Raw genomic sequence first — 23,086 nt, 5'->3', positions numbered from 1 at the left:
CTTTGGTGTTAAAATAGGTAAATTCAACAGCAGTATCCATTCCCTTTCTCTTTCAAGCTTCCTCAAGTTTATCCTCATTATAGAAAAATACGCCATCCCTCTAACCATGCAAGCCTATTTTGTTGGTGGTTTTAAAAATAAAATGTATTTTGCTATTCAGAATTTAAGCAAGAGTTTGCTATTGTGGTAGTTGAGTGTATCTATCTTTCTCAAGGTCCTGAAGATTTTGGCTGTATAAGAGGTGACATGTATTTGGCCATAATGTAGATTTATGCTCTTTACTTTATATATGCTATATGATGTTATTTTTCCTTAGATTAGCATACATTAGTCAAAGAGAAATGTGTCACAGGTTTCTTCCCCCTCACTGAGGTAATATGTTCATATACGAATGAAGGATCTTGTCCTTCTTGCTTAATAGTTTACATTCCTTCTGACTCCGTTGTATTTTGCCAGTGTTGTAATCCAATCTCTCTTATATCACTTTCAAGATTTCCTGATTTCTCTATTTAAGAGCATAGACCTTTTCTGCCTTAAAGGGTGAAGAAAGAAATTAGCCCTAAATTTGTTTAGCACTGCGCTACTCAAATTTGTTAATGTTTTCCAAGTAAGGTAGTAATACATGTGTGAGAGCAATAGACTATTGAATGATTGGGAAAGAGGCAATGTGAAGCTGCTACTCAAGTGTTATAAATTAGAATAACTAGGAGTTATTCTGATCTGGCCAGCATTTTTTATGCACTTACCCACTCAAACATTCTTTATTGAGAGCAAGTCACATATTTTAGAAGAAGAAAGATGAGCCTGAAAGATAATGTAATTTTTTATGATTTCCTCTTGATTATGGATCCAGTACTTCAATCAGTCCTTAAATAAAATACTGTTGACTTTGCTAATAGCAGAATTAAATTGACATCCTTTTTCATGCAATACAGTTAAAGATAACTTTGAGAGAGATGAATATAACCCAACCGAAATGTCAGTCATTAGTTCATGATATTCCCTCACACAGATGAGCACCTTCATAAGTGAACAATGTATTTTGGAACATGCACATAAAGAGATCAACAAAATCAGGAGACAACCTCAGCAAACAATAATTGTTTAAAGTTAATTGAATTAAGTTCAGATCATAATTGAGGCAAAACTATAAAAAATTATACAGTTTTAAAATAAAGGAGGATTATAGAGCTTCTTTCTGACACAGCTGAGCAAAATCTGAGACTTACTATTTTAGAAACTCTCTAACTAATACTTGGAGGAAAAGAACAGGGAACCCAACCAAACCCAAGGTTGCTATGTTATAGTGCTCAGTGCAGAATTACATTGCTTCTGTTACTTCTTATGCACCATGTCTTTTGACAGTGCACCAGATGTTTGCCTCCAGCTGATTTTGCTTTTGTATACACATTCTGAGCAACAACAAACCAAAAATTTAAAACATATTCAAAATAAAAATATTTTGTAGTGAGAAACAGCCTCAGCTACTGGACTTAAAGTATCTTGTAGTTCTAAATGTCAAATTTCTGTATCTTAGCTTGGTTTTGTTCTGCAATAGAGAAGATTGGCAAAAGTAAACACTCTTGCCTACAAACTAAGCCATAAATGTGATCTATTGTGTTACAATTCAAAGAAGGAACTGAGTTCTTTAATCCTAAACAGGGAAAATCTCTCTAAGAGTTTTAATAATTGTTTTGCTGTTTATAAATGCAAAGTACAGTAAATGTAAAAGACCATCCAGATCCTTTTTCATGTTTTAGAACTGCAATTTTTTCTAAAATTGTGAAGTGTTTCTTAACCAGTATCTAAGTCATATCAATATGCTTCAAAGAAATAGACAGAAAACTTGATATATTCATAAATTAAAATTCCTGTATTTATGTAACATGTAGGAGATAAATGTGCATTAACACAGCTGTAGTCTTCCTCCAAATATTTCAGTTCAGCAGTTGACTACTTGTTTTTAGTTTTTGTCCAAGATATCTTTGTGTTGAATCAGAATGAAGCATTGCAAAATTTCAACGTAGTTTGCCTATCTCATAAGCTTATGAGTTTTATCAACTGAGAAAAAAAAAAAAACCCTTCAGAAATAGAAAAAGGATTAAAATATTATAAGTTTCAATTATCAAAGTGTAGATAATTGAAAGCAAAAAAACCCATTTGCAGGAATAAATACTTCATAAATTTTAATATATTTATCATGTGATATGCTGGCTATTAGCCTGTAGATACCTTGTGCTGTCTGAGATGATTTTAACATACACCTTCCAGGGCAACAGTAATATGAAGTTCACTGAATAAACTACATAACTTAAATCTGTCAAATATGTTCATTGCTAAACCACAGGTACTGTCCTTAAGACAAGAAAATATCCTTAAAACTGTAATCTCAAATCAGTAATTTTTCATTATCTTGTAAAATTAAATTAAAGGTTTCAAATACCAATCTATTCTGTAATACTGTGGGATTTACTTAGGGTATTCTGAATCCATTTTTAAAATTAAAAATGTACCAGAATTAAAAAAATTTAAGGAACATCAAAGAGTACTGTACAATTATACCACTATGTAACAGTATGTATAAATACTTGACAGTAAAGCTTCAGTAGAGAGTGATTTACAATGATACTTAGTTTGACACAGAAAGGTTGCAATAGCAGATATATCTTCTCTGGGTATTACTCTTCCATTGCACTCTGACTGGGCACTGCAGACCTTTCAGGCTCTCCCCACCTTCCTGTCCCCTCCCCCCATCTTCTTCCCTGCCAATGCTTTTATCTCTCCCTATCACTCTTCCAACGTGCATTTCTAACAGAAAGCCTCGTGCTGAACATAGCAGACAGATATGTACGTATTGCAAGACTTAATCTTGTTATTGGTGAATGTCCTCATGCCTAATGATTTTGTAAATTACCCAATAAAAAATATTGAAAATGAGGAAGGCTAACGGAAAACAAGCTCTGGATATCGTGTCTATCTTCTTGGCCCGGTCAATGAATACCTTTCTCATGTCATCAGGGCTTTTTGGTGCAGCTTGAACAGGATTATTTGGCCCCTTTTGTGTCACTCCATCTTTTGCTTGCAGACATGGGCCCATTCCATATGCTGTAAAACTAAACTGACTTTCCCTTACATCATCATCCTGGTGGGGGGTTGGGGGGGGAAGAAAGGAAAGAGAAAAATCAAATAGTGTTTTTCTACTTACAGAAATCTTACCAGCAGCTAAATAGCAAGTATTGCACCATTACCTCAGTGACTTCTTGAATCCACAGTTTATCTTAACTGGCTGAAATTTCAGCCCTATCAATGTCTGTCAAAAATATTGCAGCAGCCTTAATAAGTGCAGAATTTTCCTATTTGTTTATAGATTCTCTAATCTACTTAAAGAAAAGAGAGAGCTTGGTAGACTATTGGTAATCAGGCACACAAGTTTAATTTTCCCCATTTACAGTAAATATTTGCAGTCTTCAAGTGGGCAAACTTCACACTGGTCTAAAAAGACAACAGCCATTAACTCTCTATGTTGCTTAACAAATTGGGATCTTGGCCACTGGAGATGTTCATCATAGAAGCACTAGTGATGTTCATGGCAATTATATTAATGAGAATTCTGCCTATTTGGCATACATACAATAGTATGTAAAGTGTCTTAGTTTAGTTTAAAATAAAATTAACAAAATCTAAAGGCCAGATTTTTCTTCTGATTCATTCTTCTGACAGTTCAGGGGAAAACTAGCAAAAACATTATGTATTTAGGGATCTATAAGTGAAAGCAGGTTTTAATCATGTGGCACAGAAACAAAACTGGGAGATCTGAAGATACACATATTTTCACAGCATGCATTTCAAGAATGCGACTTCTGTGGGGAGACACATTTTGTACTTCTCTTTAAATGGCTATAGGTATTCTCCAGTAATAATGGAGGTACAAATGCAGGCAAATAAATAATACATAAGCTGTGAAGCCTGGGTCAAAGTTTGCCCTGAAATGTATTCCAGTGTATTCTTGCAATATGTATGCTACTCAAGGATAGTAACGTGATATAGATGTTATTCACAATTTTTTATATACTGATTTTAAATTCAGGATTTCCTATATTTCATGTCTAATTTAGCCTAGCTGCTTTAGGATTCTCGACTTTTATGAAGTATGACAAAGTATTATGTATACGTGATTTCTTAAATAGGTATTTTTGAAAATAATTTCCATAAGTATATAAAAAAAAAATTAATCAGCAGTCAATTTTCCTTTTGTAGAGAATTTTTGCCATCTTTGAAGCTCTTCCTAGCTTAAATGAAAATGAAAGGATAAAAAAATATTATTTACCAAGGCAAGTCAAATAATTAGTGTTTCAGTTCAGTAATTCCAAAGCATTTTTTAATTTAAATGTCTTACTTTACTCAAACACAATTTCTCAGTGAACACAGTTTAAATCCAAACTTCTAAATTTTACATTTTGAAAATGCCTGTGAGATTTGGAAAATCTGAAAGTGTTTTTGAATGGAGAATTAATTCTAAACATATTTAGAGTTTCGCTTAAGCAGTACTTGCTAGAAGAACCATTGTTAATTACTTTGTTTAAAAAAAAATCCAATGATGTTTATCATCAATATTAGTTGAAGGAGTTATCTACAAAAGAATGCAGACAAATTACTACATTTGAAGTGAACTAGTTGGCAATCAGCATGAGCACCCAGCAGAGCTGTAATTATTACCAAACTGCAATACTTTTTCATACATGTAAATTAAAGAAATAAACTAATTGGCTAATATAGTTTACTGAAATTTCTATACTTACAATCTGTATTAGAATTCTTCTATAAAAACACAAAAGAAAAAGTCACATGAAAGAAAAGGAGGGAAAATAACTTCAATATGGAAATGAATAACAGAAATACAAAATGATAAGGTCATTATTTGATGACGTGATACAACAAACATCCAATTACTACGAAAGTGTTCCTCTCCTGTCAGAAAAGAATGGGAAACAACATCTTTATAACAGTTGTATTCCAGAAAAGTTGTGGAGTTGTATTCTAGTTAACAGGAGTTACAAATACATGGAGCGTGAGAATTTACACTAAGCTTGCAATTTAAACACGTTCATACATATAATTCCGGATTTAAATCTTTCCATGCTTCTCCAGAAAACAATCCTTACGATTGCAGAGGCTCAAAAGGATAATAAAATAATCTTTCTGAGAAGCAGCTTTCAGTTGGGTATGTTTTCAGGATGAGGCACTATATGCTAAGACTTTGCTATCTCTGTTCTATGCTTTCCTGAATTGAGTGATCCCCTAAAATAGTTATAAAGGCCAAATCTCTGCTTATGTTTCTGTTGACATTGAAAATAAGTTTGTGAACAGGCTGCTTGGAAATGCTCTCTGTTGTTGAGGAAGTGATGTGAAGGTCCTTCTAGGAATCTTGCATTTCTGCTCAGTGTCTGTTCGATGGTGTCTCCATAAGGGCAGGCAGGGTGATTGGAGCCTGCCAAGTCAGACCAAAGTGCTAAGGCTAATGGTTATGCAGGAAACGGCACCTTTGGAGTGTTGTAATATGCCAGGTATCACCACAATTTTTTTCTGTGGTTACGCAAGTTTTCATCAGGTTCATAATGCAGAAAAAACATTTATTTGGCCCCAGGTTCATATGTAAGGGTGCTTGTGCACAGCAGGAAAAATGAAATTGCTTTTATTATGGATATTAACTTTTGAGTTAATAAAATATTTAGCTATGAAGTATTGAAAGCTGTCAGTTTCTGTGGCCCTGTGACTATACTGTTTTCTATCCATATATTTGATAATACTTTTCTCTTGAGGAGCAATATGGATAACGGCTGAAAATATCTCCATAGCCTTTTGACTGTAGGCTGTGGTAACAGCTTGAAGAATTATTTGAAGCTTTGGTTTTAGTTATTTGAACACTATATTTTTTACTGTTCATTTTTGAGAAGAAAAGTAGTATTGGATTGTCATGCACTACAAACAGCTTGGTTTTAAATACTGATCTGGTAGCAAATGATTATTCTTTGAACTGATGTCACTGTTCTTTTGAAGTTGCAGGAAGTATGATTTTAATACTATGTTTGAATCCAGACTTAAAGAGATCAAGATGGATTACAAAATTAACAAAACAAATACCTTTATTAACATTTCACGTCATCACATACAGGTAGCAATGAAGGTATAAGGAGTTCACACAGGAAGACATTATTTCAGACAAAAGGATAGGGCCTCTGTTAATGATTGGATATCACATTATGACAAATGGGACATCTTCTTCATAGTTTACCCTTAAATTTGTACTGTAGATTTGAGGCAAAGTTCCATCTATGGGTCCTGTACATCTCAAGCCATTGCTAAGCTGCAATGATTCACTGATTTCACTTCCATCAAGAACTCCCTCAAAATACTTTCATCAAAATGGATGGGTTGACCAAAAAGAAAACAAAAGAAAAGAGGTATGATTACCATTAAAGACAATCTAGTTTGCATGTCTATTTTCCTCACTAAAGATAGGGTGATCTTTAGATTTGTGAAAATAGACCTAAAAAATTTACTGTTCCTGAAAACTAAATATATTAAAAGCTAATCTAAAATCAAAGTGTTATTCAGTATATGTATACAGTTAATGTTTTAACCAGTACAATGTAAATGCAACTAAGAAAAAGCGCTGATTATAGGTGTGTTTCAGTATCCTTGTATGACTTCTAACTTTGTCATTTTTTTTTTTTCCTTTTGTCTTTCAAGACTGAAAGGAGTGTAACTGTAAATGAATAATTAATACTCATTCATTCAAGAAGGAATGTTTCCATCATATTAGTAATATAATATTTGTGAAATAGTTGTGTTCATTGACCAGATTTCTTTCTCTGATGGAGACAAAGCGCTATGGAACATATACTGACTACCGAATGAAGTCTCAAATTTGGAACCAAAACTCCCCTGTTCTCAGGATTCATTATGCCATTGGTGTAACCACAAAGAAATTAAGCCCTTTTTGAATAATATCCTATACCTATTCCAATGCCTATTGGAAAACAGCAATGAGTACGCTGCATCTTAAGTGTTTATTTATAACTGTATTTGTACACAGTCCCAGAGCTTCAAAATTTTTGTTTATTCTGTGCAAATTGAATTTGGCCTCTGAAAAGAAATTTGTCTTTCAGTTATTTGGAGTCATTGAGCAAGGTCGATACTTACAACTAAAAAAATGGTAGCCAGAGGGTGCAGTTATTCCTAAGAATTGCCTTGATGCTGCTGTTACTGTTGTTTGGGAAGGGAGGCTGCAAATGTACTAGATGGTGTAAAAAGGGGCAGTGACTGTAGGTGGAAAAAGCATAAAGACAATGGCAGAGATAGATGAGCTTTGGATACCGAAATGTCTTAATACAGCTCTGTACATAATTACATTTTGTGTAACTGTATAGTTTCTCCTAGAACTCAGCAGCTCTTTTATTTGCTGCACTTGTTTACTGCAAAGGGTTTATCTGAGTTTGATCACATGCTTTTTGAGAGAGAGATTTCAGTCCTCCTTTGTTTTTAATCATCAGCGTTGAAAAGGAATAGCCCATAGTTGTGATTAAATTTGCAAAATACTCCAACCTGGGAAAAACTGTGAATTTGTTTGAGGATATGATGTCTGGAGTTAAAGTTGAGTTCAATGATTTGGACAGAGAAATACACGAGAGTTGGTAGGTACAAATAAAAGGTACTACATTTAGCCAGGAATAATCAACTTCACAAACATAAGATGGGGAGTGAATGGCTCTGCAGTAGTTCTGGAAAGAGACTTGTGAGTTATGGAAGGTCACAATCTTGGTATGGGTCAAAACATGCTGTTGTTAAAAGGGCAAATGGCAAACTGGGTTGAATGAACAAATGTATAACTTACACCATGTGATCTTTCAGCTGCTCTCAACTGTTACTGGCTAGGCTTCATGTTGCAAACGCAGTTGTGAGGAATTACATGGACTTATTAGGAGAATAGGAGAATTTCCAGGGAAGGAGAATTAAAAAAAACAAAACCAAAACCACCAAAACTGGGAATATTTAAAGAAAAGGAGACTGAATGGAACTGTACAAATGGCTACATAAAGGAATGAAATATTCTCTTCTCTGTGTTCCTTCTAGACAAGCCATCAAAAAAATCTTTCTAAACCATTAGAATAGATTGCAGGAGAGCTTTTGGAATTTTTATGAGTGTGATGAATTAGGTATAACTGATCCTGACTTAAGTCAGGAAAATGAATTCATTGACCTCTGAGGGGCATTCCAGCACTGAAATTCAATCATCTGGGCATTGCTAAAAAGCAAATAAAAAGTAAAAGTAAATATTTCTTGCAACAAGCACATCTTTTTAATTACAAAGAAAATAGAGTTTGGAAATTCTTCAGCTGCCCTATTGCAATTAGAGATTGTGCATACATGTTCTCTTCTGTCAACATATACCTAAAATGAACCTTTTCCAAACCCATCTATTTTTGGACTTTTGCAACACAGTTAAACCACTAAGAATTTTGCTGTATCTTTGCAGATAAAAAGCCAGAGCCAAAAAATTCTGTATTCATCAGCTGGAATTCACCTGGTAGAAAAACCTAATCCCAGTAAAATGTCCCCAAATGGTAAGCGCATAGGATGAAAAAATCTAATAAGTTATCCTAACTGTTCTGTTTCAGTCATCTATTTGGACATATATACTGAATAGAATAGCCATTTTCACTTTGAAAAGAAAGAGGTTTTAATGTTCAAGGAAGCCCCTGAAGTTTATTTTAAACATAGCCTTTTAACCTATTTTCTTTTCATGTCTTTTGACTTTGTGGTCAAATGAACATTTCTTTATACATGATCATTTTAAAAGTCAATGCAATCTATTTCCTGAGAGTTTAACCTAGTCCAAAGGGATAACAAACACATACAAAACTTTGTAATCATAAGCTATAGCAACTGACTTCTAGTCAGTTCTTCTAGTCAGAGCAACTTCTAGTTTGCTCGTTGGGCAAGGAGTGTTTAATAAAACATTGAGAAAAAGAGAAGCAATTAGCTGAGCTGTCTGTAGATCTTGAGAAGGTGTATTCTCAAAAGACAAGTCTGGCTGGGAGCTCTAGCTTTACAGAATGGAGTCAGTAAAGAAACATTCAGTTAAATTAATCTTTTCAGAAAAAATGTCTACTTCTCAAAATCATAACTTTGCATGGGAACAAAGCATTTATTGGTAAATTTAGGCTAAGAAACCTGTCTCATGATGAAACATCCCAATACAGGGAGGAAGGGAAAGCCATATCCCCCTGAATATATTTAATACGCTCACCTAGGTATGTTAGGAAGAAAAGCATTGAAATGCGTGTCTTCATCCTTCAGAATCTAAGGGAAGTACTTGATAGTTTACTATAGACCCTCCAGTCTCTAAGTCTAACCCTCTAATTTCATGATAATCTAACAGGCAACCTACATGGAGGTAGAAGACTGTCTAATGAAGTGTATAGTTAGAATAAGGACTTTTAAGTAATACCATGATGTCAAGCACTGATCCAGGAAAACACTGAAGTCAATAAGACTATTCATGTGCATATGTTTTTGTTAAGTGGTCTACTCTTAGAAGTACTTTGTATATTGTGGATCTTTCCTCATATATATCTAAGCTGAAATTTGATTGATTGTGATTGTTGAAGAAGTGTCTTCGGTGAACTTGAAGTCTTGCTAAGATGGGGCTTGGAAAAGGTTTGGTTTGATTCTGAGGAAGGTAGGTTACATTGCCTGCCAATTTCTAACCCTACAGTTATAATAATTGACTTGTGTTCAAGAAAGATATTGCTAAAGTTGAATATGGTAAATTTGCTTGACATCCAGAAGATGCTATAATACATGGTGAAAAAATGAATGGACTAGAGGCATAGTCACATAATGTATCACTAACCACTGCTGTTTGATACATGACGCACCTGTTGTGGCCCACCTGTCCCCTGCCCAGTAATCTGTCTCTGCTTGTCCCATTTACCCATTCCAAACCACTAAGCAGCTTTCAGAGAGCTTCCACATTTAAAAAACAAATAACCTCTCACAAAACTGTGTCTCAGAAAGCGTTTTTTTCTGCTACTGTCAGTGAAAAGAAAAAAGCACGTTTTTTCACAGGGACAAATGTTGAAAGCAGGTACAGGCGGTCTGAATCAACCTGTATGCTACTGTACATGAGTTTCTCTCTGCAGCTGAAGAAGTCTAGGACCCAACACACTGGAACAGGCAAATGTATGAGAATGTCATATTCGCTTGGCTGTCCAGCCTGCCTTGAACATGGAGTCTTGCTTGCAGCGACTGCTTAGGTAGGCTTTCCAGCATTACAGATTTTCCATATCTTCTAAGTAAAAGGGAAACAACCTGTAAAATGACCTCTCCTTGTGATGTAAGCAATAAATTGAGGTAAGTCTTCAGGAGCAAAAGATGACTGAGCTGAGTCATATTGCTACGTCAGACTTTCATCCACAATGATACACTAGATAGTAACTGAAAGCCAGCAGAAAGGCTCTGCATGACATCAGTGGTGGATATTCATTTAATGAGTAGGTTGGAGAAAAACTTACTCTTTGAAAAATCCGAAGTAGGAGTTACATATTGTTGTAAGAAATCTTGCTTATTGCTTGATTTGACTGCAGCTTTGGAATTCAAACCTGCAGCCTTAGCTGTTTGACTTTGTACTTGGTGGCTTATTTTGCTGGTAGTCTAAATAGCTTCAGCTATAAAATAAATATTAATAGCCATTGCCATATTCAAGTTTCTTACTAGTTGTTTGAAAAATTTACTCTAAATTAACATGTCAGAAGAAGAAAACCACTTCTCAGCCTTTTAAAATAAAATGTTTGTTCTTTCACCAACAATATTAATTATTTTTTATATTAAAAAATATTTACATAAAACACTGCTGCTAAGGCTTTGAACTGAAAACTAGAATGAAATTGGGAAACATTATTTGTTAGATCTCAATGTAGTAAAAACTACTGCAACACCAGTAACATTCATCCACTGAAGGATCTAACTCTTCTAACGGAGTGAAATTCATGCTTGTGCAGATGGCTCCCACATGGCCCATGCCTCATTTAAATCCTTCTTAATCCCTCTTTGAGACTTCAGGTTGGATTTATGCAGTGCATAGTCATTGTAGTGACCCTCTACCTATAGTGAATGTTACTATTTTATTTATATTGCAAATTTAAGCTGCACTGTGTTTACCAAATTAACCTTAGATCCTGGCATAAATCAATCTCGGACTCTCTTTCAAAGTTGTGAATATTGTTACTTTTACCTTATTCTTCTTCCTCTTATGGCGGAATCGCAGGAGTTCTTTATGCTGTCTTGACACAAAGTTTACAGCCGCATACTCCAAAAGTGCAGAAAATACAAAGAGCAGACACACAGCCATCCAGATGTCAATTGCTTTGACATATGACACCTATGGAGAGAAGAAGACTGAATGTGTTAAAACCACAGATGTGAAGTTTAGTATTTCATAACAGAAAGGAGGAAGTTCATTAACGTCTCCACATCCCAACACTACTTTTATAAAACAAAACTTAACATGAAAGCTAGATAATATGAGGGACAACAATTCAAGCTATAAGTGTTAAACATTTTTTTAAAAAATGTGGTCTTTCACAAAATGTGTTTTTTGTTTACGTTATTAGCAATTCCTTGTAATGTACTGTGTACACTGTATCACAAACCAAATAATACACAAGAAGCACATGCTCTTCCTCCATTTGTCCCACTGAGATCTGTGAATGATACTAAGGAGCCAAAGAATAGCTTATAGTGGGACCAGTGGGAATTCCTGTATTATAATGGATCTGATTTAAAGTGCCTGGAATAGAAATTAGGTAGAAGAAGGGAGAGAGATGGATAACTCTGGTATGTTCATTGTCTGCTAATATAGACACAGTAAATCAAAGATATAGGTTCAAATTAGTCCTGTAATTTTGACACTGTGGAACTACTGAAAACCAATTACAGAGTAAACTCATTGCAATCCTCTATTGCCAAGCTCTGCTGCAGGACATGACATAATCTGAACTAGGAAAGTAGGGCCTCTCGTTATGTGTAGATTTACAAGAGCTTTGTCATATAAACCAACATAACTAGCGTCAGGCTTAAAAAATGTGACCAAAAAACCCCATCTGTAGCTCTCTTTGGTAACCTTTTACATTCTTGCTTTTCTGAGTTTTTATATAGTTCTGGTTTCTCATCTGTTGATGCTAGATTCAGATGCATTTAGATCCATATATTTGAGGCACAAAACACACCCCTGTTAGGCATACCTATTTTACTTGGAAAAAAAATTTAATTAGCCAGCAGAAAAATACCATGCTAAAACTAAATACAGAAGTGGACTTTGTGTATTTTTATTGTATATATTTTATTTCTATTAAGTGCAGTGGCACAGGAAGGTGGTCAAGGAATAAGCCTTAAAATGAAAATCTTTAAAGCAATGTCAAGTCAGAAAACTTAAATAATTGATCATAGAAATATGATTTAAGCTGTATACAGTGTGTAGTGAACCATTCTTATACAGTTGTCTGGAACTTTAGCTTCACATTTTACTATATTTTAATGTAAATGTGATTGTAGCTAGTGAGTTAATTCATAATGTAGGCAGGTTTTGAGAAAGGAATATCATTGAGAGCAGGTTGGAATCTATGACATTTAGAAATTCGGTGATATCTGTTAGCATGTCATCAAATATTGAGATCTGGAAAAGGATGAGCTAGTCAAGTGTTAAACAGCATTTATGTAGTACTGAATAACATTGCTTTCATTACTTACTGAGGTTTATGGAATTTAGTAGATAGTTGCCTAAACAGTTGAGATGGGAGGAATGGAATATACTTGATTGGTGACTCAAACCCACCTAAATATTTCCAAGTTATTTATCTCCTTTAGAAGATGCTTGAATACTAATAATTCAAACACACATTATAAGGTTGACTGAAGGTGTTTATTTGTCACACAGCATTATGACTTTGTACTAATGTGGTGCAAACAAAGGAAATTCTGCCTACCTTTGGAAGAGATGCTCGTGAACCTGAGCTTTGTGTTGTCATGGTCAGTACAGTTGTTATGCCTAAAGCCACTCTGGCTGGAGCTGCATCCATATTGATCCAAAACGACACCCAGGAGAGAATGACGATCAAGAGACTTGGTATGTACATCTGGATGAGATAGTAACCCATCTGCCTCTCAAGGTGAAATCGGACTTCAATACACGTAAACTTTCCTTTTTATAGCAAAAAAGAAATATTAAATAGAAATAGAATGTTCTTTACTGTCAACATCTAGTGCACACGTTAGAGAATTTACACTCCATCAAATTCTTTGTTCTCTAATGAAAGATGGATGTTCTGATTTCTCTTCAGTGATTTTTAATATGCACGATCTGTATTATAACAGGAGTATTTACTGGAAAGAAAGGGGACAGCAAACCTGAAAACTTCAGAATTCACTAACCTCTGGAACTCTTCTTTCCATATAAAAACCAAAACACAATTCATTATGACATAGGAAAGTTCCTCTGTGTGATCATACTTGTTTTTCTATTGTTTGGAAATACTGCTGTATGCAAAGAGAAGGCTTCCTCTCCCATTGTATAACATCTCCTTTATCTTTTGGTTCAATTTGAAGCTGAAATTTACTTTTTTAGTCCAATGAATTTGAGAAAAATATAGTGTGATCAGTTTGGGCATTAGGATTCTGCTAAATCTCTCCTTTATCCCCATTCAAACTGTTTCAGTTCAAAAGTACGATGACCGAGATTTAAACAGAAATTGAGGATTTGAGATTAGGCAACTTTAGGAAACTAATTAAATGGACTATTTTTTCCTGCATCCTGAACATCAAACAACTTAAACCAGAACAAAAATATTGTTGTTTGCTCATAGAAATGCCATAAACCCATTTTTTTTCTCCTATTTAGATTGCTTTTTTTTTTTTTTTTTACCCTGTGAACTGTAGATTGTTTCACAGATCTTGACCTGGTCTCATCAGATTTTCTAATTCTGTTCAATGCTCATATTAGTCACATATGAGTGGTGCTGATGGCAATGCTGTTACTGTAAATAGAGTATATGTGAGTACACAGTTTCTTATAGCAGGAAATATGCATAGCTCAGATTTCTTCCTTATTTGAATGAAAGCATTTCTTAATTTAACATGGAAAGCTGTATAGCTGTTTATTTCTTAATTGGTATGAAGTTTTTTGGTTATAGAAAGTATCTATTTTGATAGATATTTTCCTAATCCATTTTTATTTGCCAAAATACCATTTTAGAGCAAATTGTTCCATGTTAATAATGCTTTAATATTTATCATATTAACAAAATTCATGTAATGGACTTACTTATGAGCTTATGCTATACTAATATCATATATTGTGTATTATGCTGTGACAAGTGTTAAGCATACAGAAATGAGTTTTAGATAAAGTCAAATGGAAATGTTTTTATTCTAGGTTTGGAAATATCTTCTGAACTTAATTCTTTTCATAATAGTTCTCTTCATAGGCCATTAGTTCTTTCTATGATGTCATACTAAATATCATTGTATAAAATTTTTATTCTGTTGAGACAGAAAAAAATTATTTAGAAAGAAGGTAGTTATTATGTTCAATTTCAAAATGACATGATATATCTCAGGAGATTTATATCTGCCAGCTCAATTATTAGTTCCATTCCGTAATTGCTGTTTTTTTTCTGAATCCTATCTACACTCCTGAAAGCTGTGTCCCAAATCCTGTCTCAACCATCTGCTGCCCCAGCTTCAAAACTGATTTCTGCTTCAATCAAGGGATGAAGTCCTGGTTTAACAAAGTGAACAGGAAAAGGCCAGGATTTTCCCCTACATTTCTCTTCCAGGTTCTTCAAAAGAATAACTACAAGATGCATTCTTTTACTTAGCAGTTCAGTACAGCCCACGTAACTAGAAGTTCTGCACTGGGCCTTTGTCAGAATCATATTCTTACTTCAAACTGGTCCTTACCCTGAAGATTTCTTTTTTTGTGACAACAGACTTGGACAGCATTAGTCTCTCTCTCTCTCATACATCACAGGAAATCATGGGGGTAAGGAGTGACAGAAATGCATCAACCAGAGCTAGGTCTCTTGCAAAGCCATTTTATTTGGCATCACAGTAATTACAGTTCAGCACGGAACATTTCCGTCTTATAGGGTCCTATATTCTTCTTTAAAAACAAATTAGGAAGCAAAACTAAGGAGCATCAGAATGAGTAATGTGCATGACTGGAGTGTCAATAAACATTGGCTATTCCTTGTACAGTGTTTTTTTGTTTGGTTTTTTTTCTCCAGAGAAAGGTGGGATAAGAGATCTGCGTCTCTTTCCTGAGTGCTCAAATGGGCTTGAATTGTTACAGAGGTCTCAGCACCATGATCTTAAAGAGAGAGCAATAAATAATGTACTAGGTCTGATGTGGGTTTTTTTTAACATAGTTTTGAGTTTGCCAGGTTTTTCTAAACTAAAGAGAAGAACAGCTGTGGAGAACAGAACCCTGAGAAAATGAAAGAGATTTTAAATGAAAAAAGTACAAATGGCATATATTGTAATCACAGAGAAGGTTAGAAAAGAAATGGGATTATGAAGAGGCCAGAACTCAGGATGAGTGATGTGTCAGAGGAACTATGCTGAAAGACTATTTTGCTTGGATTTGTATTTTTCTAGACATTATTGACCAAGGTTAAAAATAACCCACAAAACAAAGAAAAAAACCCAAGCCTCTACAGTCAAATAAGACAGTGAAGTGTGTGTCAAAGTGGAAAAATACCTTTGCCTAACTCTACAGAATGTGTGACTTTAGATTCCTGCTTTTGTCTCAGGCCCAGTGAGTTTATGGACATGCCACTCATGTGTTCCTCATCTGCTTTGTTCCAGAGTAGCAGCACTGAAAAATTAATATGTGGCAACTTCCCTGGGAGACTGCTGTCTCTCCAGGTAGACACTTCTCTCTGTTACTCCGTTGCTGACTATTGGAGAAAGGCAACAGTTGGAAGTCAGTCTTGGCACTGCAGTTATAACAGTTGCTGGTCTAAGTGTGGAAGGGGCGATGTTAATTTTTGCCCTTCCTGACTAAGATCAGAACCACTTGCATAAACCTGGTTAATGAAGCAAAATGGAAAAAAAAAAAATAGATTGCACTAGCAGCTGTGAGCTTCAACTAGGAGGCAGCCAGCAGAAGCTGTGCTTTTGTTTTCCAGCTGTGGGTCTCCGTTCTCTTCCTGTATTTTATTTCAAATCCAAAGCCAGGTTAGCTGTGGTTTAATCTTTTTGACTGGATGCTTGACTGGATCAGAAGAGACATACCCGTGAAGTCATCTCAGTTGGAGAAAGAGATATTCAAGCAGCTAAAAACATTGTTCTAATAATTCATTTGCAGTAGACAGAAGGTAAACTCTAGTTCATTCTGATATTCACTGTAAATGTCATGGGAAATGGCTAGGGGGAGTATATGAAACCTTTGTGGCATTGTGGTTTTGCTGAGTCTGAGTAACAAATTAAAGCCTCATGCTAATTTCAGACTAAAGGTAAATCGAGATGTGCACACAATCCATAAAATGGACAGATTTTTGTAATGCAAAAGAAAGAACAGCTATTAAGAGCTTCTTAAAAGATAAACATTTTTTTTCCTGAAACAGAGGTAGTGTTCTTCATGTTTGGAAGTCCAGCTTAACCAGGGATTCAAGCGTGCTAAAGGCACCAAACGTACTGGCTTGCTGAATGCTGTACCTATGCATATGAAGTGAACGTACTGGTGTATATGCATGTGACAGTGCATTTTTCCCTCTTACACATGTTCTTTGGTAACAAGGTCAGATCTGCTGGGCTGGCATGATTTCCATGCAATGTCCACACTGAATCCAATATTCCAGTCAGTCTATATGATTTTTCTTTCCCCCAGAAAGTGTAAGTGGCTTTTCTTTGGAGTCAATGTCTAGGTCACAGTCAATGTCTAGGTTGTTGCTGCTGTGGCCAACTGTGAGTAACCTGAGAAGAGCAATTTTCTGCCTTAGCACACCTTCATGTTGTACAGCCTCTTCTGACCATGGCAGGTGCTGTTTAAGTAGTGGGCTAAGCAGAAAGGACTATACTTGTGTAATTAAAAGGTACTGCCAGCCGTGTGGGATATGCAAGCGAAACCAAGCATAAGTAGTATCTTTCAGGCCATAAGGAGTACTTTTCAGCTTCCTCTGCCTCAAACTGCTCCAGAGGCAGTAGTTGGTAGAACTTAAATATATTTGTCCCCTTTTAGCAACCTTTAAGACATTCCCTGTGGGAAGATTTCATTACTGTACTATCACAATATCACGGTTATGTTTACAATTCCCAGGAAGATTGAGTAGCTGTTTCTGAAGCTACATAGAAAGTTTTAATAATGGAGAATCACCTTAGGAAACTGAGCCAAAGAAATAGGATGCCTGAGAGATAAAGATAAAAGTAATAATATCACTATGAAATTGAAAATTAATAACATAGCAAAGTATAAAAGGAATAAGTATTAAAAAAGTAAATACAGGAACTAAGCATGCAGAAATTCAGTTGTTAATCCGTGGAGAATGGAGAGATATCTGCTGAAGGTTCTGCTTCTTGATACTTCTTTAGATTCTAGTGAGTCATAGTCTGGCCTTCATGTAAGAAAAGGCATTGATAATGCTAATAAACGATGTACTGTGGAGATATTTTGTGGATGTAGAGAAGACTGTGGCCTAAAGACTGTATAGCTTAATGAAATTACATAAAACTATTCATTTATGTAAGTATTTTATATTCGCTGAATAGAGAATAATTCAAAGCTTAGCAAAACTGAACTAAACTAAATTCAGCAAATCTGAAAAAATCTTTATGGAGCCCTGCAGGGTGTGAGTGTTTGATCTGGGAAACAGATATTTTGTATTCTGATTCCATCACATCCACCAGTACGGAGGCAGACTACACAATTCTGTTTTTACCAGAGATTGATGAACAACAGCCAGCCAGCCCAAGGGCCAGAATATTGCTGGCTATGGAGATTTGCTGACAGAGTCCTGGGGCAACTGAACTGTGATGATGCTCCTCTAGCACTGTATTTTCCTCCCTGAGAAACAGCTAGAGACACAGGTTTAACATGAAATTAAGTGCTGAGAGATAGGAGGAAAGGAGAAATGGAGAGTGAGACGACTTCTCCGGTTTAGCCAAAATTGCCGATTTAGATTTAGATCTCTTAATACAATATAGGGCTTCTACCATTTGTCTGACTTCTGGAAATCACTTCTTTCGGCAGCTAATTCCTGTACTACCCATAAAGGTCCTAAGCATTTGAGCTCAATCTGAGCTTGAAAATTTTGGTATTTATTTCTAGTTGTAGTCCTGAACCACTGCAGTGTTTATCACTTTTTAGACTTGTAGAAGTCACAGTTCCTAATTTTGTGTGGAAAAGATGTACAGCAAAAGCCTTTTCTCTATAGAGCAAAAGTAGACGATCCTCTTTTCTAAAAGCAAAAGCTGAAAGACGCATCTTCTAAGACAAAACAATAGGTAGGCTCAAGAGGTAGACTCAGATTTTGTATGGATTGATGCAGCGTGGCTGCTGCACTTTATGACACTGTTTTCTAAGGTTTAATACTTTGGATTGCCAGCTTCCACCTAAATAGTTGCTATTGTAATGCTTTGAGTATTCTTGTTTCTTCTCTCTACCTTTGTATGAAGGAGAAAAGGACCATTATTTACTCAAAACGAAAGTCTACTGCACTACAACACACACTGAAGATAGTGAGATAAAACTGCTTATAAAAGTACTTGTCTTTTCCTTGTAAAACATTAAGACCGTATCTATGATCATGCAGCCTGATTAGAAATAATGATTTTCAAGTGTCTGGCATATAGTCCCAGACAAGTTCTCATATATATGGCTGGTATCTATGTATCTAAAACCAAGATTCACAAAATGACTGTAGGAATGTGCTACCATTCAGTTTTTCTTTCAAGTCACAGTCTGCAAATGTCAGTGGCATATTGGGGAATATCGGTGCTGATGATCTCACGTGCCATTAACTACATAAGCGTAAGTCCTTGGTCAGGAAGGAAGTGACTTTACACAGCTTGTTCTGAGGCAGGTGGTAAACTTAACATTGGTGTAAGACTGGTAATGACTGCGGTAAAAAGAGTTGAAAATAAATGTGGAAAGGAGCAACTAATTTTTTTTCAACTTGATTAATTTGCACTTGCTCAGAATGGAGGACCAAATTGCCATTCAGAGGGATCTCCATAGGCTAGAGGACCCACCACAACATCATGGCAATTGGTAAAGATAAATGCACAGTTCTGCAATGAAATTGAGGTTACCCCATGCACAGGTACAGGCTGGGGATGGGCTGGGTAGGGAGCAGTTCTACAGGAAAGGTCTGGGAGCCTGGCAGATAATGAGTTGAACAGAAGTCTTGCAAGGCGAAAGACTAATCACATGCTCTACTGTGTTAGCAAGGTTACAGAGGGGAGAAGTAGAAACTAAGGAGAATCTGACAACATAAATAGCAAGGACATCTAGATGTAATGTCTCTGCTTCAAGGGTAGCCAATAAATTTTTACGCAATGAATATTTAAGATAGAATGTTTCAATTTTTATCGATGCAGGGATGATAACTGAGGTCTCTTCTGCAGAGAAAAATGCCCTGTTGGAGACACGCAGTGCTGTTTTCTGCATCCAGCGATGGTCACGTCCTCAGCCTGTCATGGACTCTGCTAGTTTTTCAAAGTGATTAAAATTGGGTTTTGCATGACAGCCCAGGGGAGCAATGCATGTCACATAGGAAGTGAATGAAGATGTGGTAAAGAAAGACCATCCTTGTAATGTGAATGGTTTACATGTTGTGATTTTTCTGCTTGCTATGATTCTACTTCACTTCCTAAATTTGTCACTGCAGATATGCCAGTGGACACAACATGAAAATGTTCAGAAATGTTGCGTCACTTCAGAACACAAGACTTGATGAGCCATTATGCTGTACTGTTCTGAAACTGTTATGTGCCTATATTTAGAAGCAGTTTATTTTTCAAGCTGTGATTAGTGATCCATTTTCAATTGGGCATGAAACACTGATGAGACATGCACTGATGAGCTTCCACATATTGTCCTGAAGCTTCACATTAATTTGCTTCACAGGGAGATGTTTGGGAGGGTTTTTTTCTGTTTTACAGGATACCTCAGACGAGCTTTCCATCCTGTGTTGTAACTAAATTGAAACTGAATACTCTTGTTTGGTCCCTTATTGCATACCAAGCATCAGTTGCTTAGCATTCTTTTAAGAATTCATTTTATCTAAGCTGTTGTAGGCCAGAGAAATAGGCTTTATTTCTGGTTTTGAAATTTTTTTTGTTTGTTTTGTTTCTTATGGAGTGTCCTAAAGGGGTATTTGTCTACAGCATCTCTTTGCAGAAGCCTTTAGAAAGCACATTACTGGTCACATATCTGAGTGATATAAGAGAGGAAAAGAAATTCTTAGTTGTTGTCTTTTAATATAATATTTAGGATTTTTAAGCCTACAATCAGTAGTTAATAATTCTGGTTGTAAAAAGTAACGAAAAGCACTCCCACCCTCCTAGAAACCAAATCAAACCCCTCAAATTTTATTAACTTCATACTGCAGACCTGAATGAAAAACATAAATACCCTGGAGAAAGTACTTGAAGAGAAGAATCTCACAAAAAAATACAGTCCTGCATGAGCAAGGCTGTCTTTTCTCTCTGGTTTGCCCTGACAAAATTCTTCTAGACTTGAATCTCTGGTTCTGTAACTCAGAGCAGGCCACTCTGCTGCTTCCTCTGGTGAGGACATACCCCTCCTTCTGCCTGCAGCCGATGCCACTCAGCACTGCATTTTATTCCCCCTGCCCATTGTAGGCACAACCCACATCTGTGTAATAGTCTTCTCGCCTGCTGAGGTCTTTTAAAGTCTCTATCCTGAAGCATATGGTGGGTGCCTGCATCCAGGCTTCCCACTTTTCCACACTTGTAAATGGCCTGACTTTTCTGGGCAAATTATATGGCCCAGTTGGTTTTTTAAGTAGAGGTACAAACCTCAGCCATCTTCTCAAGTTTTTGGGCTGCACTCACACTTTAGAGCACCTGTTTGGCCACAGAAATGCAGATTGGCCAAACAGAATGTGATACAGAAATATAACAATGACCATGCTGTCCTCTAGAGTTATGACAATAAACCCTTCCTCCCATCTAAATGTGACAGCAGCTCACAGGGATACCCTGTGTCCCTTTTTCCTCACTGAGCCAGGCCATGCTTAGTGCACAGCATATTACTTTCTAATTTCAGCAGTTCTTCAGATCCCACAGTGTAGATGCGTTCATGGCACCTACTGTAAAAATAAAACTCCTGGCTGAATTGCTTCTGAATTTTTTGAACTATGTAGTTTCTTAAGTTTACTGAAATAGAAGTTTGATTAGCCTTCAGGTAGTTTTGTTGCATCGTATCAGTTATTTAAGACTGCATTATCCTGCACAGTGCACCTGGACATCTTAATCTTCGTGTGAGTTCAGTAAGAATAATTAAATAAATAAAACAGGTTTCCAAAATAGCATAAATGTTACATGTCTTTCCAGTTTTAATCACTAATATGCTTTCCTACCTGTATTGTAATGCTTGGTGCAGTAACATAAATCCTTTTCTTCTTTCAACAGAAACTGTGGCAGAGTGAGACCTTCTGCTACTTGAACTGCTCCCTTTTCTTGCCATTCAAAAATGAGATCATTCATTGTGTATCCAACTAAAAAGAAAAGTAAAACAAACAAAAATCACAAATCAACTCTAAGTCAGCTGCAAACTATGAAAAGCTGGGACATAGCAAATAGAGTTAACTCAAGTAAATGTCACAAAATGGAGATAACACAGAGGTCTGCTTGCATCTGTTAATCACCAAACATTCTGAACTAGAAAAAAAAGCTTGTCTTCTGCATTCTTTGTGAAATCTTTATGGTCAGTCTATTAATGGAACTAACAAAAACATCAAAATGAGCTAAACATCCAATTCTCTTGGGTGCTTGGGAACATCTTACCCTACCCTGCCTGTGAAGGATCCAATAGGCCCTTCACACTCAGATTTTTTCCTCTTTTTATTTGAGATAAAAGAGTGGATTGTGAAAGCTATGTTTATGGATGCATGTCAATTAGAATTGTAAGGTGCAAATTCTTCACAGAGAACAATGAAAGAAAATTTCTGCAGGAGTGAGGTATTCCTTGAATTGAAAAAAGTACTTTTCTCTGAAACTGGTGCAAAACAAGGTAGAGCAATTGACTGTAATCTTCTCATATTAGCTGACTGTGATTTATTATGACATTTAAATGCAATCAGTTTAAATATCCAGATTCTTGGATTTATCCATACCTCGTGTATGTTTGTATAAGATTAAATAAAACAGCAAAAGATATAATAGAAGTACTAATCAAGGGCCAGACTTTGTAAAGGGCAAGTACTTTCCCCTGCTATTTACCTCTCTCAGCTGAATATATGCATGGGATATAATTGGGGGACTTATCTCTACTTCCTCTGAATATATCATATAATAATTTTCCAATATATTCCTGGCATTTCATTTTATTACTTTTCTGAATATATTTTATCTGGTTATGACAAATAAAAAAAAAAAGGATTCTTATTCTTATTCAGTTTTCATTAAGACTTTCTCAGAATCTATAGATTTGGACAAAGTGAATTTTTAATATTGAAATCGAAAACTAAATAGCTTCTGTTGTTGTAATAGTTTGAACAACAAGGGCACACTTCAGACACATACAGTAGCTTGAGCCAGAAGGAAAAGGGAGTAATTTTTACATCTAAATTATATATCTTTCATTCATTTATTTTGCTTCTTTTCAATATTTCCTTTCTGCGTTAGTCCAATACTCATGAGCTGCTGAGGATAACCTACTGATGACTGCAAATATTTTTTAACTATTCAGTAATAAATAACTGTTAAATGTATATTGTTCAGAACTTTCTAAGAGTAACTGTCTGCAGCAAATACTGAAATCTTGAGTTCCAGTGAAGGAAAT

At 35.7% G+C, this 23,086-nt stretch overlaps 1 protein-coding gene across 3 annotated transcripts in view; it reads right to left on the bottom strand.

Moving 5' to 3' along the window:
* Positions 1–2,687: 2,687 nt before the first annotated feature.
* GLRA3 (glycine receptor alpha 3) overlaps positions 2,688–23,086 on the bottom strand; it is an 87,667-nt gene continuing 67,268 nt past the window's right edge. For 2 of the 3 annotated variants that reach the window (XM_030493000.1, XM_030493001.1), the window contains exons 6-9: positions 21,663–21,800; positions 13,047–13,261; positions 11,297–11,443; positions 2,688–3,142 (exon numbers count right to left, since the gene is read on the bottom strand). In XM_030493000.1, the coding sequence (XP_030348860.1) occupies positions 2,873–3,142; positions 11,297–11,443; positions 13,047–13,261; positions 21,663–21,800 (770 nt within the window). In that variant the 3' untranslated portion in view covers positions 2,688–2,872. Of the gene's footprint in view, positions 3,143–4,548; positions 4,552–6,292; positions 6,413–11,296; positions 11,444–13,046; positions 13,262–21,662; positions 21,801–23,086 lie in introns of all 3 variants that reach the window. The other variant, XM_030493002.1, reaches the window with a different exon arrangement.

Source organism: Strigops habroptila, chromosome 7, assembly GCF_004027225.2.
Source record: "Strigops habroptila isolate Jane chromosome 7, bStrHab1.2.pri, whole genome shotgun sequence".
Lineage (NCBI taxonomy): Eukaryota > Metazoa > Chordata > Aves > Psittaciformes > Psittacidae > Strigops > Strigops habroptila.
The sequence above is the reverse complement of the archived record's forward strand: the minus strand, read 5'-3'. Positions and strand labels throughout refer to the sequence as shown.